The 13801-nt window shown below is 36.8% G+C and overlaps 6 protein-coding genes across 8 annotated transcripts; 4 read left to right on the forward strand and 2 right to left on the reverse strand.

Annotated features, from left to right (window-relative positions):
- Nucleotides 1-36: 36 nt before the first annotated feature.
- LOC108598744 (pre-mRNA-splicing factor 38B) lies at nucleotides 37-1132 on the forward strand. 2 transcript variants are annotated; one of them, XM_017985478.1, is made up of 2 exons: nucleotides 37-107; nucleotides 169-1131. In XM_017985478.1, exons 1-2 carry the CDS (start codon nucleotides 85-87, stop codon nucleotides 1019-1021), a joined length of 876 nt encoding a protein of 291 aa, XP_017840967.1. In that variant the 5' UTR covers nucleotides 37-84; the 3' UTR covers nucleotides 1022-1131. The 2 variants fall into 2 exon arrangements, with proteins under 2 accessions (XP_017840967.1, XP_017840968.1); XM_017985479.1 differs by having other exon boundaries at nucleotides 88-107; nucleotides 173-1132.
- Nucleotides 1042-2186, reverse strand: LOC108598745 (dysbindin protein homolog). The gene is made up of 2 exons (XM_017985480.2): nucleotides 1313-2186; nucleotides 1042-1243 (listed from the first exon to the last, which is right to left on the reverse strand). The coding sequence occupies exons 1-2, from the start codon at nucleotides 2073-2075 to the stop codon at nucleotides 1143-1145; spliced, it is 864 nt and encodes a 287-aa protein (XP_017840969.1). The 5' UTR covers nucleotides 2076-2186; the 3' UTR covers nucleotides 1042-1142.
- Nucleotides 2187-3254: 1068 nt separating this feature from the next.
- On the forward strand, nucleotides 3255-7803 carry LOC108601080 (DCN1-like protein 4). Of its 2 annotated transcripts, none has more exons than XM_033293405.1 (5): nucleotides 3255-3461; nucleotides 6412-6503; nucleotides 6572-6825; nucleotides 6893-7100; nucleotides 7161-7803. In XM_033293405.1, the coding sequence occupies exons 1-5, from the start codon at nucleotides 3355-3357 to the stop codon at nucleotides 7238-7240; spliced, it is 741 nt and encodes a 246-aa protein (XP_033149296.1). In that variant the 5' UTR covers nucleotides 3255-3354; the 3' UTR covers nucleotides 7241-7803. The 2 variants fall into 2 exon arrangements, with proteins under 2 accessions (XP_033149296.1, XP_017844471.1); XM_017988982.2 differs by lacking the exon at nucleotides 3255-3461 and adding an exon at nucleotides 6326-6348.
- On the reverse strand, nucleotides 4005-5653 carry LOC108601079 (lysosome-associated membrane glycoprotein 5). Its single transcript, XM_017988979.2, has 5 exons — nucleotides 5414-5653; nucleotides 5135-5217; nucleotides 4821-5069; nucleotides 4324-4733; nucleotides 4005-4249 (listed from the first exon to the last, which is right to left on the reverse strand). Exons 1-5 carry the CDS (start codon nucleotides 5502-5504, stop codon nucleotides 4207-4209), a joined length of 876 nt encoding a protein of 291 aa, XP_017844468.2. The 5' UTR covers nucleotides 5505-5653; the 3' UTR covers nucleotides 4005-4206.
- Nucleotides 7804-8272: 469 nt separating the features above from the next.
- LOC108598553 (serine/threonine-protein kinase polo) lies at nucleotides 8273-10928 on the forward strand. The gene is made up of 5 exons (XM_017985236.1): nucleotides 8273-8599; nucleotides 8917-9141; nucleotides 9203-9982; nucleotides 10048-10476; nucleotides 10536-10928. The coding sequence occupies exons 1-5, from the start codon at nucleotides 8501-8503 to the stop codon at nucleotides 10728-10730; spliced, it is 1728 nt and encodes a 575-aa protein (XP_017840725.1). The 5' UTR covers nucleotides 8273-8500; the 3' UTR covers nucleotides 10731-10928.
- Nucleotides 10929-11176: 248 nt separating this feature from the next.
- On the forward strand, nucleotides 11177-12739 carry LOC108598468 (alpha-soluble NSF attachment protein). The gene is made up of 4 exons (XM_017985113.2): nucleotides 11177-11394; nucleotides 11730-12045; nucleotides 12112-12432; nucleotides 12496-12739. The coding sequence occupies exons 1-4, from the start codon at nucleotides 11303-11305 to the stop codon at nucleotides 12643-12645; spliced, it is 879 nt and encodes a 292-aa protein (XP_017840602.2). The 5' UTR covers nucleotides 11177-11302; the 3' UTR covers nucleotides 12646-12739.
- The last annotated feature ends 1062 nt before the right edge of the window (nucleotides 12740-13801 follow it).

The raw sequence follows: 13801 nt of genomic DNA on the forward strand, positions 1-13801 counted from the left end.
CAAACGATTGTGCTGGATAACAGTTGCCAATGCAACTGTAACTCTACTGAACATTTACATTACTCTACTAGTCAGCTGTTAACAATGGAGGACAACGAACTTACGAGGTAAATAAAAACAAACAATAATTGTTTTAAAATAACGCTTTTATTTTTTGATTATTATTAGCAAGGCGATTGCCGAGCTCATGCGTGAAATGAATGGACAAGACTACAGTACATCAGAAAAACCACAGGAACGTAAAATAAATCCACTCGGAAAACCCAACAAAAGATTCCTTGGTCGTACCTTAAACAACGTAATACGTCACAATCAGCGAGAAACTGAACGCACGCAAATGAACTGTCTACAAAAGCTACAGGATTTGGACGATAGATACGAGCGTCGTCGCTCAAATAATTTTTATTTCAGAAGGGAATTTTGCGAGAGACAAGAAGACACTGGTTCGAGTAGAAGCCGCTCAAGGAAAAGATCGCACAGGAAAAGACATCGTAAAAATAAGAGCTCATCTAGGTCGCGTAGTCGTAGTCCAAGACACAAGAGTAAGCGTAAGAGAAAACGCGAAAAGAAACGCGAAAGAAAACGTGACAGAAAGCATAAGCGCCGAGGCCGCAGCAACAGCAGCAGTAATGAGGACCAGCCCACGAGATTAGACACTGAGTGCTACACAAATAACTTGGCTCTTTCAGTTGCCATAGCCTACCATAAAGCGACATGCAAGGAGCCACCGCCACCTCCCTCCATAACAAATGATATTATACAAGAGCTTATGTCCGACAGTGAAACATTAGAAAAAGAAACTCCAGTAGATACGTACTCAATAGCATCATCACACGAAGAAGCACCGCAGATACTTACAATTGATGTCGATAGCTCAATTGACAGCGCTTCTGATACAGAAAGCAGCGCTGGTAGCTGCATAGAGCTAAGTGATAGCACGGATGAGGACCAGGAATTGACAGCCAACAATAACAGTGATATAGAATTAGTAACCACCGTGGATTTGACTGAAGAGTATTAAGTCTTTATAAAATACATAAGCTATATAAACATAAGAAACTGTTACACCACATTAAGCATAAATAGAAAAATATTGCAGTATATAAGGCACAAAGAGCATATAGATTTACATATGCAAGTTGTCAACCATTAAGAAATTGTTCCAGGGCATCCTTGGCCTCCTCGTCACTATGTTCCAAAACCACCTCCTCCAGACTAAGGTTGTTTGCTTTTGTTTGTATCTCTGCAAGTTTAATGTTAAAGATTATCTTCGAATTTAATAAACATATATATGTATAATATAGAAAAGTACTTGTCAATTGGCCATGTTGCTTATACTCCTGAAGATCCCCTTGAAACGCATTGTCGAAAACGGCATTACGCTCTTTTTGAATTTGTCTCAAGTGTTGCTCATGTGCACGTATTTTTTCTTGATGTTGCGCAGCAATTTGTTGTCTGTATTGTTCCAAGGAATTCAGTTTGTTTTGCTTGTGCCTCGACAATTCAAATTGTTTTTCCAGCATAAACTCTTGTAATTCGCACTCCTCACAAAGATCTTCTAACTTCTCCAATTCAATTTCAAGCTGCTCACCCAATTTTTTCATAGATTGTAATGTGGCTACACTGGCTTTAAGTTTAGTCACCAGCTCGGGTAATTTAGCTAAACAACTATTGAGATCATTGATTGTGGCCCGCTGCATGCTGGCTCGATGCTCTACAGCTGTAATTTGTGTGGCAACTGACGCCGCCCGCGCAGCATTCTCTTCATTTGCTGTGTGCATGACTTGCCAGTCGTCTTCATATTTGGCTAACAAGTTACAGCCCGCTGCGACATTTAACTGCACAGGCACACCGTCAGCCAAGTTTCCGGTCAGCGAATGTGTACTAGTGCTATTGAGACTTGATGTGAAGCTTTCGTTTTGGCTCAGTGGCGTGGTTGGAATGGATTTTGATGCTAGACTGGATTGGCTGCTACTGCTACTGACGCGCTGACGGTACTGTTGCTGCAGGCTCTCCGAAATTACAATGCCCTCCTGTATTGCATTGCTAAGCTTCTTCTTCAGGCTGCCAAACATTATATAAACTACTAATTGCTATTGGTGTAATTAATGGTGTTTGTAGTGAACCGACACTTTGCTGTTGTGAAAAATCAGCTGGCAGTTTATTGACAATATAGCTAGTGACAGTTCGTGAGAGCGTGAGAATACCTGTTGTATATTCACGGATCTTTTCTATACATAAGATTGATGGTTTTATATGATATTTTAATTAACTAGGGAAAACCAGTTAAAATATAATTAAAAATAAAACAAACGAGTTTTAAAATCATAACTCGAAAACTAGTTGGCAATCCTGAATGCAACCCTGCATCAACAATAAAGTATCGAGTATAACATAATTATTAAAACAGTTTTTAATTAAGAAAAAATATCCCAATAATAATAAGAAACATAAATGCTATTATTAATTTGCTAAGCAATATATATGTAGGCTAGCTATTGCTTAGGCGAACTTTGAATACGTTTGGGCGAAGTCGTATCGATGCCAATTATCGATGGTTTTCCATCTCTAAGCGATGCTTTCGCAGCACTAATAAATTTAGTGGACTTTTAATTTGTATTTATAATATTTTTGGTAATAATTAAAACTAAGTATAAATTTTGTATAAAGTATGCTTTTACTGGCGAAAACTGTTTAAATTACATGTAAGCGAACTAATTTTTCGTAGTTGTGACGTAGGTTTTGCTATTGGCGACGTAAAAAACGAGCACGCGCATATCAGTATCAGCTGCTGTCCTAGCCGTACTTTAAGTCCTGATCAAAGAACCGGTGTTTTTAACATTTCCGTTATGCATAAGTAGAGTGCAAAAATAAGACAATGTTGTTAATAAACATTGCTAAATGTTGCGCTAAATGTTTAATTAACTATTATGAATTTATCGTCTGACAATGCAAATAAACCACCCATTTAGGCACGCTATGGTGGTGATACTGTTGTGTGTATATATCCATTTTACACGTAAGGGTTTTTCGTCTGCGTATGGTATAAAAAGTGGCAGCACGTTCTCTGCCAACTAAATCCACGGATATTCAGGCAAACAACTGCGACTACGACTACGACGCACTGCCAGCAACTGCTCAAGTGAATTTTTATGCAATTGGCGTGGCAGCTCCTGCTCCTGGAGCATAAATGGCAGCATTGCCGGGTCAACAGGTTGCAAAATTCAGTGAGTGCAACGTTTACTTAACAAAAGACCAATACTAACGGAAGATATTACAAAATTTGGCCAAAGCATATTGCCGATTTTTTATTGGTAATACAGGGGCAAACTTTGCAAACAGATCACAAAAGTCATGCCACGGGGTAAACGTCGAGCTGCTGAAATTGGTGATACTATGGATGCCCAATCAAAAAGAGCCCGCACCAGCTACACAAATATTGGAACACAGCAAAGCAGCCGGTAAGTTAAATTACTTATTATATTCCTTCAATTCAATCAAATTTACACCCCCTATCAATTGAAAGTCTTTACAACATTTACACTCATTTGTTTAATTTGTTTATTAATAACTTGGCTTGAGGGGATTTCGGTGTGAGCTTAAATTAAAATAGTAGGTGCAGGAAGATTGAAAAAAAATCAACTTTATTCATGAGCTTAATTTTAATAAGGAATTTTAGAAAACTTAAGCACTAACATTGCAACTTTTAAAGAAAGTAACCGGAACTTTAATAAAAATATGCATGTATGTATGTGCTTACATGTACTTATTAGAGGTGCAGAAATATTAAATATAAAAAAAACATTTTTTATTTAATATTGCACATAGGGTTCTTGAATTTTGGTTAATAGAGTATAAATAAATGTTCATATGCATACATATTTATGTATTTAATAATATATATGTATATATAGGTGTGTATGTATAATTTTTGCATATATAATATATATTAACTATATGGAAGACATTTTGTATGTATATATCATAAATTGTTTTTATCAATCAATCAATATACATGTATATATATTAATTAGGTTTCATTTATAACATTAAGTGTTCATATTGGCGATGCCCCACAATTACATCTAAGTTTGGAAACATGAATACAATATTTGAATACGAGAATACTGATAATGCAACAAATAACGCGACAAGTAATTCAACTAAAATTGCGACCCACTAGAAATTGTTGTCTTGCTTGGCTGCTTATTCCATTGATCCGTACTGGACCTTCTTGACTTTGAAATACCTAAAAACCAAAGATAGTATGAAAAGGAGATATGCTTTAGCAAAGTAGAGATGAAAGTTAATTGAGTTACTTACCGCCAGCCACCATAGCCGGAAATGGTTAAGAGTACTGCAATCGCCAGAGCGGTGCCAACGGCCAGTGGTGCGGTCTCATCCCTATAGGAGCCAGTGGCACTACAGTGGAAGGAGGGTCCCCATTTGCCATTGTCTTTGAACATGAAACTCTGCATGTGCAAATCGCGCAAATAGAGGCGAGCAATATGTCCGGATTGGTCTCCCGAGTCGTGTGGGGCATACAAAATTACAGTTTGCTCCTTGTCACAAACGTAAGACTTGCCTACGGGCGTAGGGAAGTACATGGGCGTGTGTGCCGGTGACGTCAGTCTCACGTTCAAGCTGGGGCGATCGGGATGCTCGAATAATGGATTCGACGAGGAATAGGTGAGCTCAAAGAGATTGATGTACCAGCCTTCACCGCCCGATGACTGCAAATGTATGTGTGTGTGTATTTTAGTATATAAGCTATGGTTAACCTTTGACCTTATTTTCTTGTCTAACGCCCCCACACTTACCTTTTTGAATGTCATGGACAGCATAAAGCCCTTGAAGTTCATGGTTAAAATTTCCAAATTGGACTCGACGCACTCGCCACTTAATTGTGGACTATCGGGCATATACAGATCAGCCTCCACATCTTCGTTCAGCTTGTTCCGATACTTGATGCTTATCAAGCCATCAACTTGCATCAAAATGCAGGTGATGTCGTTAGTGGCATTAAAGCGATAGATGGACGTGGTCGCATCATGATTCATGGACGACGCCTGCAACACAAATTGAGATACTTGTAACCAACGTAGCTAATGCAGTAGTTTTCAGCATGACTTACTGAAGGTGATTTGGTTGTATGCTTTGTCACCCTGGGAGTTTTAGTGGTAAACGCGCTCAGCTGCAATCCTTGAATGCTGGATACTGCAAGATTTATATATATGTATGTTTATAGATCGAGAGACCAGCCAATTGCACAATTTTAATTTCAGTAAAGGCTATTTCAGAGTCACTGTGTCAAGCTATAGGAGTATTGATTTTTAGCGCCACCCCCTTAAGTTTATACAAGCTTGGTTAAGTCATCCCAAGCATTGCTTGTGAGTGTAGTAAAAAATCTTACCAAACAGCAGCAGCAGCATGCAACACATCATGTTGTAAAGCGTTGTCTTGCTTAATTTAAAATTTGTCTGGCTTAGCAGTAGTTTCAGCATTTTTTCCTTCAATTGGAATATCTTTAGGAATTTTTACGTACGAATCGAAGCACAATGACTAACCAACGATGTGTGTCTCGCTTTAAGTCCTGCGCACAACTGTGTCCTGCATGTCAGTTGAAGTTGTTAATAAATGTGACACACATACACACACGCAGACACACATACATTTAATATTGCTGTACGAATGTCGAGAGTCGTTGACTCATTCGCTTGGCACTCAACTCTCGCTTTCAGCTCTCAATGCGCAGTCGCCAGAACTCTTCAGAAATCATTGCGCTTATCTTATTGAATGTAATGATGGTATTCAAGCTTGCTCTGTTGTAGGGATAATCAATCGTAAAAATACTGCATTTAAAATTGTTGAAATATCGAAATTTCAAAGAAAAGGATTTGATAAATATTTCAAATCACACAACATTTCAATTGAAAAGTAATGCAACCCTTTTTTAACAAATAAGATACATTTGTTTTTTTTTTTTTGTATGTTATTTAAATTAAAATACTAAATAAATCTTAAACATTTTTGTAAAGATTTTAGACGCAACCCATTCATATTCTTCATTATACTTCTTACAGCATTTTCAATACTTATTTCCTTGCGACTCATTTCATCACTGTTTATGCTATAGCATGTGCCACAAATTGTCTTCTGCTCTTGGCATTGGTATGCATCGCATCACAAGTTGACTGTCGCTATTTTTAGTTGACAAAACACTCAAAACAAAAACATTGAATAACACAGCAACAACGGACGTCTGTTCAAGCAACAAAATATATATTTGATTAAATCAAATTAATTCATTCTAAATACATATACTTTAATTAATAATATAATGGCCAAGTTGTGACAAGTGTATATATATAGTTGATAATATGTAAATAATGTGTTATAAATTCTTTACAGACGCCATATCAGAGCAGAAGATGGCTTCAGCCAGAAGCGCTGTCTCGCTTGGTTCCAAGAATACACCACACCTGATGAGCCAGATACGTTGGGTGAGTATCAAGTATTAAATTGTAGTGGTGTTTGCTATAAAAACTTAATTACTGTTTTAATATTATAGGTCCCGATGGCATGGAGAAATTCTGCTGCGATATTGGTTGCTCTCCGGAGAATATTGTGATGCTTGTGCTGGCTTATAAAATGGGCGCCACCCAGATGGGTTTCTTCAGTCAACAGGAGTGGTTAAAGGGTCTCACAGATCTCGAGTGTGACTCTACAGCAAAAATGGTTGTGAAACTGGATTATCTGCGTAGCATACTAAACGATCCGAATTTGTTTAAAAGTATATATCGATATGCCTACGACTTCGCCAAGGTCTGAATGCCATTCATTATATATATAATTTAATTTTATTTATATTTGGACATCTATGTTTGTGTAGGATTCGGATCAGCGCAGCATGGACATTGCGACGGCCAAGGCAATGCTGCAGTTGCTCTTGGGCAAGCAATGGCCGCTTTTTCCACAATTTGCTCAATTTTTAGAGCAATCTAAGTACAAGGTTATTAATAAGGATCAATGGTGCAACATACTGGAGTTTTCACGCACCATTTCAATGGATTTATCAAACTACGATATTGATGGCGCCTGTAGGTGTTGTATACTGTTAAGTTTACAATTGAACCTTATTGTTTATCTTTTGTTCACAGGGCCTGTGATGTTGGATGAATTTGTGGAATGGCTGCGTTTACAACGTGGGTTAGTCATTGTCAGTTCAGGATCTAGCTGAAAGTTCCTGGATCGCATACTTCTAGTTAAACTATAGAAATTCAATAGAGTCCATGATGAGACACACTTATATAAATAAATACATACATACAAGCGCTAACTCATACAAAACATACTTACACTCAAACCTACACATGAGACATACAAGGCACTTGAGACTGCGTAAAACTGGCAAAGCAAACCAACTATGAAACTACACTAATGATATATGTATACATATATATATTTAATGTAATAATTTAATTGTAAACGACATCTAAAAACAATCTACATAATGTGTTACTTTTAAGACATCACTGATCCAACAACATATGGGGAAGAACTCAAAGGAATGCAACTAAACCGAGTCCTATCAGGATGGAGGAGTGTAGCGATAACCGAATTAAACTAAAACTGATGCGAAATCAAACAAAACAAATATTAAAGCACTTCCATATGCGAGTACATCAAATTGTGTAGTCAAGATTAGCGGAAAACAAAATTAATGAATTACTTTACCTTTGTGCAAGCAACTATGGGGAAGTCGTTAAGTCTAAAGACTATTTAATAAACATATTAAGTCGATTTACCTTTTTTTACTATGTACTGAATTTATTTTTTTTCTCGTTCTCATGCTGACAACGAGCGGAGTTACATTCTATCGCGAGCAAAAGCCAGTTCTGTTCATAAAATTTCAAATTTGGTAGGTCGTTAATTAGTATATTAAGTGTGACTGTATATTCATATATTTATCGATAACGACCAGTTCACAATACACTGTGTAAGTCAGCCGTTAAAATTTTGAATAGTTGTTGAAAATTATTTATTGTGTAATGCATTTGCTAATTAAACATAATACTAGAGCCACCAGCAAATTGAAATATAAGCCATTAAAATATAAAGAAGATTTAGGTAAAAAAAAACAACAAATCCAAAAGGAGCTAGTTCTAAAGAACACGTTCACTGGTTCAGCTGAGTGAGCGGTTGAAATTTTCCCACTCGCTCATGAACTAGCACGAGTGAAAAGTGACGCTGTCATTTAAATGTAACAAACTGTTTCGGCGCGTTCTCCGCTTTGTGCCTTTTATTCGTGTTGGTCTGGCGATCTTGTGTAATTTTTAATGCTTTTGTCGTTTTGTTAAAAAATTTTACTATACAGTTTGCATAGCGTTAAGTGTGTTATTATTCACAAAAGCAGCAAAGTAAGCAAAGAGAAACGAGTTGCCAAGAGGAGACGAAAATTAAGTGAACAAACCAACCTTTAAAAATCAAGCAGTGAAAAATGGCCGCAAAACCAGAGGACAAGACCACGGACATACCAGACCGTCTGTATGATGCGAATCATCGCAAGACATACAAGCGTATGCGTTTCTTTGGCAAGGTATGATTTGTTTAATACATGTTAGGATCTATCCCATTGTGGATTCATAGAGCATGCGCCCCTGCTTTGACTGGCAACTTATTCTTATACACACATGCAGCTGCATAACTCTTCCTGTTTCTTCCTGTTGTTGTTTTCGCCTTTTACATGTGTATGCTCACATTTGTGTGTGTGTGTGTGTGTGTGTGTGCCTTCATAGTGTTGTCAAATATTTTATTGCAATCATGCTCTTTTGGCGCCTTATAAAGTCCATGTCTAACTTGACGTACATAATTTAAGTAATAATAATATTATTATTGCATATAATATTCACACAGGGTGGATTTGCAAAATGCTACGAGATAATCGATGTGGAAACCGACGATGTCTTCGCTGGCAAGATAGTGTCAAAGAAACTAATGATAAAGCACAATCAAAAAGAGAAAACGGCACAGGAAATAACCATACATCGAAGCCTTAATCATCCTAATATTGTTAAATTCCATAGCTACTTTGAGGATGTGCAGAACATTTACATTGTGCTGGAGCTCTGCAAGAAGCGCGTTAGTAACAATAGTAAAAAATAATAATCTTTAAAACTGATCAAAAATTTGTGCTTTACAGTCGATGATGGAGTTGCACAAACGTCGTAAAAATATTACAGAGTTTGAGACTCGGTACTATATATATCAGATAATACAGGGCGTTAAGTACTTACATGATAATAGCATTATCCATCGGGATCTGAAGTTGGGAAATCTGTTTCTAAACGATATGCTGCATGTAAAAATCGGCGACTTTGGCCTGGCAACGCGAATTGAGTACGAGGGTGAACGCAAGAAAACGCTATGCGGAACGCCAAACTACATTGCCCCAGAAATTTTAACTAAGAAGGGTCACTCGTTTGAGGTGGATATCTGGTCAATTGGCTGTGTTATGTACACCTTACTGGTGGGTCAGCCGCCATTCGAGACGAAAACCCTCAAGGATACTTATTCGAAGATTAAGAAATGCGAGTATCGTATGCCCAGCTATCTGAAAAAACCAGCAGCAGAGATGGTCATTGCTATGTTACAGCCCAATCCAGAAAGTAGACCTACCATTGGACAGCTGATGAATTTTGAGTTTTTGAAGGGCTCACAAGTACCTATGTTCTTGCCCAGTTCCTGCCTAACGATGGCGCCACGTATTGGTACGAACGACGCCATTGAAGATCCTAATCAACGCAAACCATTGTTAGAGCTAAACGGTGTGAGGGATGACACTCGTTTAGAATCGACATTCCTTAAAAATAATTTGCATGATGCTATTACTGCCTCAGCGCAAATGTGTCGCCACAACGAGGACTATCGCAGCGATATTGAAAGCTTGCATCAGCAGCTAACACATCTCATCAACGAAAAGGTTCGTACTAACTATATATTATTTAGAGTGTCGATAAAACTAGGAGCTTATTTGTTTTATATTAGCCGCGTTTGTTGCAAGGTAATCTTGGTGATGAGAATACTGATCCAGCCGCTCAACCATTGTTTTGGATATCCAAGTGGGTGGACTACAGCGACAAATATGGCTTCGGTTATCAGCTGTGCGATGAGGGCATTGGTGTCATGTTCAATGACACCACTAAGCTCATACTGTTGCCTAATCAAATTAATGTGCACTTCATCGACAAGGAGGGCAAAGAGTCTTATATGACCACGACTGACTATTGCAAGACCTTGGATAAGAAGATGAAGTTGCTCTCCTATTTCAAGCGCTATATGACCGAGCATCTAGTGAAGGCGGGCGCCAATAATGTAACTGTTGAGAGCGATCAGATATCGCGTATGCCTCATTTGCATTCTTGGTTCCGTACCACTTGTGCTGTGGTGATGCACTTGACTAACGGTTCTGTGCAGGTAAAAAATAGCCCAGTCATTCTTAATACATTATTCTAAAATCTTCAAATTATTTGCAGCTCAACTTTTCGGATCATATGAAGATTATTCTGTGTCCACGCATGAGTGCCATTACATACATGGATCATGAAAAGAATTTCCGTACATATCGTTTCTCAACAATTATGAATAATGGTGTCTCTAAGGACTTATATCAAAAGATTCGTTATGCTCAAGAAAAGCTTAAAAAAATGCTTGAAAAGATGTTTGTCTGAGCACGAGCTAAGAAGAAACAGCAGCCGGCTGACTACAAATATATGCCTAGTTTAAGATAATTCATCAGCACAAACTCTGTCATGCTTGCAACCCCCATGCGATTTACTTCGCCATCCTTTTCTCTAATGAACAAACATTTTTTAAATTTTGGTTCTTGTTTAAAGTGCTTTGCTGTTACGTGTTTAAGTTAAAATTTCCTTTTTTGTTTTCTATTTCCTATTTTCCGTTTTAAGCTGCACATTAGCTATTTAAATGTTTACATATATATTTATAAATTACAATTGTAAAGAAATAAAACATAATTTGCAATCTAATGGTAATTTATGTTCAAAATGAGCTAATCTAACTAGCATTATCGATAATCATGATTTTCGATATAATCGTTATGCAGTTTTAGTATTTTTTCAAGTTGATTATATTTTTTCATAGAGTAGTTCTGGTCATACTTGGCTATTTTCGTATTGATTTTCTGTAAATTCCGAAGCAAAGATACAGAATAAACCCCCAATAAAAGAACGGTTTGGTTGAATCTAAATGCAACTTATTGAACAAAAGAGCCACATTTGCAATCATGGGCGACAATGAGCAAAAGGCTCTTCAGCTTATGGCCGAGGCGGAGAAGAAGCTGACGCAGCAAAAAGGTTTTCTCGGCTCACTCTTTGGGTGAGTAATAGCAAATGCTAATAGTGAATATTTAATATTGGGTAAATAAATTATTCAAAATTGTGTTGTAATAATAAAGATTTTGTTGTCAGTCTGCAATTTGCACATTTATACTTGTTTGTATATGCTTATATGGTAGAGTTGTCATAAACATATGTGTGTGTATGTATTAGTGGCTGACAGTGCGACGCCAACGCCAATGCCAGCGTTGACTATTTGAATGTTGCAGCTGATGGATACACACTAAACAACAAAAAACCCGCTAAAGATGCGGCCCGGCACAATCAAGTTGACACTTGTAAATAAACCATTTAATTTCAATTACATACTTGCAGTGGATCTAACAAGATCGAAGATGCCATCGAGTGCTATCAACGTGCTGGAAATATGTTCAAGATGTGCAAAAACTGGACTAAGGCTGGCGAATGCTTTTGCGAGGCAGCTGCTCTTCATGCGCGTGCTGGTAGCCGGCATGATGCTGGCACCTGCTTTGTAGATGCATCCAACTGTTATAAGAAAGTGGATGTTGAAAGTGCCGTCAATTGTCTGATGAAGTCTATTGATATTTACACCGACATGGGACGCTTTACCATGGCAGCTAAGCATCATCAGAGCATTGCTGAAATGTACGAAAGTGATCCTAATACACTGGTAATTGAGCTTTAAAATGCTTTGCGATTTCTTTGTGCTAAACGTATTTTATTCTTGAATCTGCAGGCCAAATCCATACAGCACTTTGAGCAGGCAGCCGATTATTTCAAGGGGGAGGAGTCAGTCAGCTCAGCCAATAAGTGTATGCTTAAGGTAGCTCAGTACGCAGCCCAGCTGGAGGATTATGAAAAAGCTATTACCATATACGAGCAGGTGGCTGCCTCGTCGCTTGAAAGCTCGCTGCTCAAATATAGCGCAAAAGAGTATTTCTTCCGCGCTGCCCTTTGTCATTTGAGTGTAGATCTGTTGAACGCTCAGCATGCCATCGAAAAGTACGCTCAGCAGTATCCAGCATTCCAGGACTCGCGCGAGTTTAAGCTCATCAAAGTACTTATATAACAAAGCTTATTTTATAACATGTCATGTCTAATGAGAGCTTTCATTTACTAGGTGTTGTGTGAGCATTTGGAGGAGCAGAACATAGAGGGATTTACTGAAGCTGTGAAGGATTATGATAGCATTTCGCGTCTTGATCAGTGGTACACAACAATATTGCTTAGAATTAAAAAGGCAGCTGACGAGGATCCAGACTTGCGATAAATAATTCAAACGGTAATAACGCAATAAGTTACATAACATTAAAAACTATAAAATGCTTTTTCAGTTTCAAAATTAATAAACAATTTAAAAAATATATCTACCTTAATGCTATATAAAACATTACTTAAATGAAATGAAACTAAAAGAAAAAACAAACATGCTGATGAATTTTTGAAATGCATACCTAAGCATTTAGCACCATTTCAATTTAAAAGAAACTGATTCTCAGTTTGCAAACTAAGTTTTCGGATTGTTATATTTACATATATGTAATTTTGCTTCTATCTGTAATTTATTTTGTTGTGCTCTATATTCAATCGCTGTTATTCACGTTAATTTTGTTTTTGTTATACTTAGATACGTACTTACAAATGAGTTAAAAAGTAATTCCAATTGTGCAATTATGCTACAAGTCCGATTTAAAATAATAATCGTGTGCACCTAATATGTAAATCTTTATCAAAAACATAAAAATAAAACACTTTACACATAAAATTTACATCTGAATTGTATGTAGTAGTTTTTGAATATTAACTTCAATCAAAGGATATTGCAAAGTTTTAAAAAATAAAAATGTTAAAGAAATACATATACAATTAATACTACAAACAATTACATACATATATGATTATATTAACGAATATTCAAAAATAAATTATATGGCTTAACTAATACATTCCTTACCATAAATTGAGGGTCGCAGTTTAAATAATAATAATAACGAAGTTCCATCTCAGAAGATATAAACTATTGGTCAAAGCCAATTAATAAATAAAATAATAAATACAAAATATTTATCAAGCATCAATGCGTAGACATAGCATGGATTAAAAGTTTATCAAATACGATATAACTAACGATTATAGTTCTAAGACAGTATTATCTAAATATCCATTGTTCAGCAGATGTTCTCCTAAAATATGAGATTAAATATATACTCAAAATTGGATAATACCCGAAATTAGATCCAATGTTATAGTAAAATACAAGTTTACTGGAATAAACGAAGCTAAAGGAATCTTTTTATTGTCAATGCTTGTAAGAGTGCACATAACAGTGAATAGATCCTGCCAATTTCAATATAACACCTAATCGAATGGAATTAAATGCGAAAGAATGCTTTAAACACAACAATATGTATAACAACACTAATATG

Source organism: Drosophila busckii, chromosome 3L (assembly GCF_011750605.1).
Source record: "Drosophila busckii strain San Diego stock center, stock number 13000-0081.31 chromosome 3L, ASM1175060v1, whole genome shotgun sequence".
In the NCBI taxonomy this organism is placed as follows: domain Eukaryota; kingdom Metazoa; phylum Arthropoda; class Insecta; order Diptera; family Drosophilidae; genus Drosophila; species Drosophila busckii.

Coding starts and splice junctions, on each gene's coding strand:
- LOC108598744 (XM_017985478.1), top strand. CDS start 85: ATGGAGGACAACGAACTTACGAG. Junction 108..168: donor GAGGACAACGAACTTACGAG/GTAAATAAAAAC, acceptor GATTATTATTAG/CAAGGCGATTGCCGAGCTCA.
- LOC108598745 (XM_017985480.2), bottom strand. CDS start 2,075: ATGTTTGGCAGCCTGAAGAAGAAGCTTAGCAATGCAATACAGGAGGGC. Junction 1,244..1,312: donor GCAACATGGCCAATTGACAA/GTACTTTTCTAT, acceptor TTAAACTTGCAG/AGATACAAACAAAAGCAAAC.
- LOC108601080 (XM_033293405.1), top strand. CDS start 3,355: ATGCCACGGGGTAAACGTCGAGCTGCTGAAATTGGTGATACTATGGAT. Junction 6,504..6,571: donor TGATGAGCCAGATACGTTGG/GTGAGTATCAAG, acceptor TTAATATTATAG/GTCCCGATGGCATGGAGAAA. Junction 7,101..7,160: donor CTACGATATTGATGGCGCCT/GTAGGTGTTGTA, acceptor TTTTGTTCACAG/GGCCTGTGATGTTGGATGAA.
- LOC108601079 (XM_017988979.2), bottom strand. CDS start 5,504: ATGCTGAAACTACTGCTAAGCCAGACAAATTTTAAATTAAGCAAGACA. Junction 5,218..5,413: donor CATGCTGCTGCTGCTGTTTG/GTAAGATTTTTT, acceptor TAAATCTTGCAG/TATCCAGCATTCAAGGATTG. Junction 4,734..4,820: donor TGTCCATGACATTCAAAAAG/GTAAGTGTGGGG, acceptor ATACATTTGCAG/TCATCGGGCGGTGAAGGCTG.
- LOC108598553 (XM_017985236.1), top strand. CDS start 8,501: ATGGCCGCAAAACCAGAGGACAAGACCACGGACATACCAGACCGTCTG. Junction 9,983..10,047: donor CACATCTCATCAACGAAAAG/GTTCGTACTAAC, acceptor GTTTTATATTAG/CCGCGTTTGTTGCAAGGTAA. Junction 10,477..10,535: donor TGACTAACGGTTCTGTGCAG/GTAAAAAATAGC, acceptor AATTATTTGCAG/CTCAACTTTTCGGATCATAT.
- LOC108598468 (XM_017985113.2), top strand. CDS start 11,303: ATGGGCGACAATGAGCAAAAGGCTCTTCAGCTTATGGCCGAGGCGGAG. Junction 11,395..11,729: donor TTTCTCGGCTCACTCTTTGG/GTGAGTAATAGC, acceptor ACATACTTGCAG/TGGATCTAACAAGATCGAAG. Junction 12,046..12,111: donor AAAGTGATCCTAATACACTG/GTAATTGAGCTT, acceptor TTGAATCTGCAG/GCCAAATCCATACAGCACTT.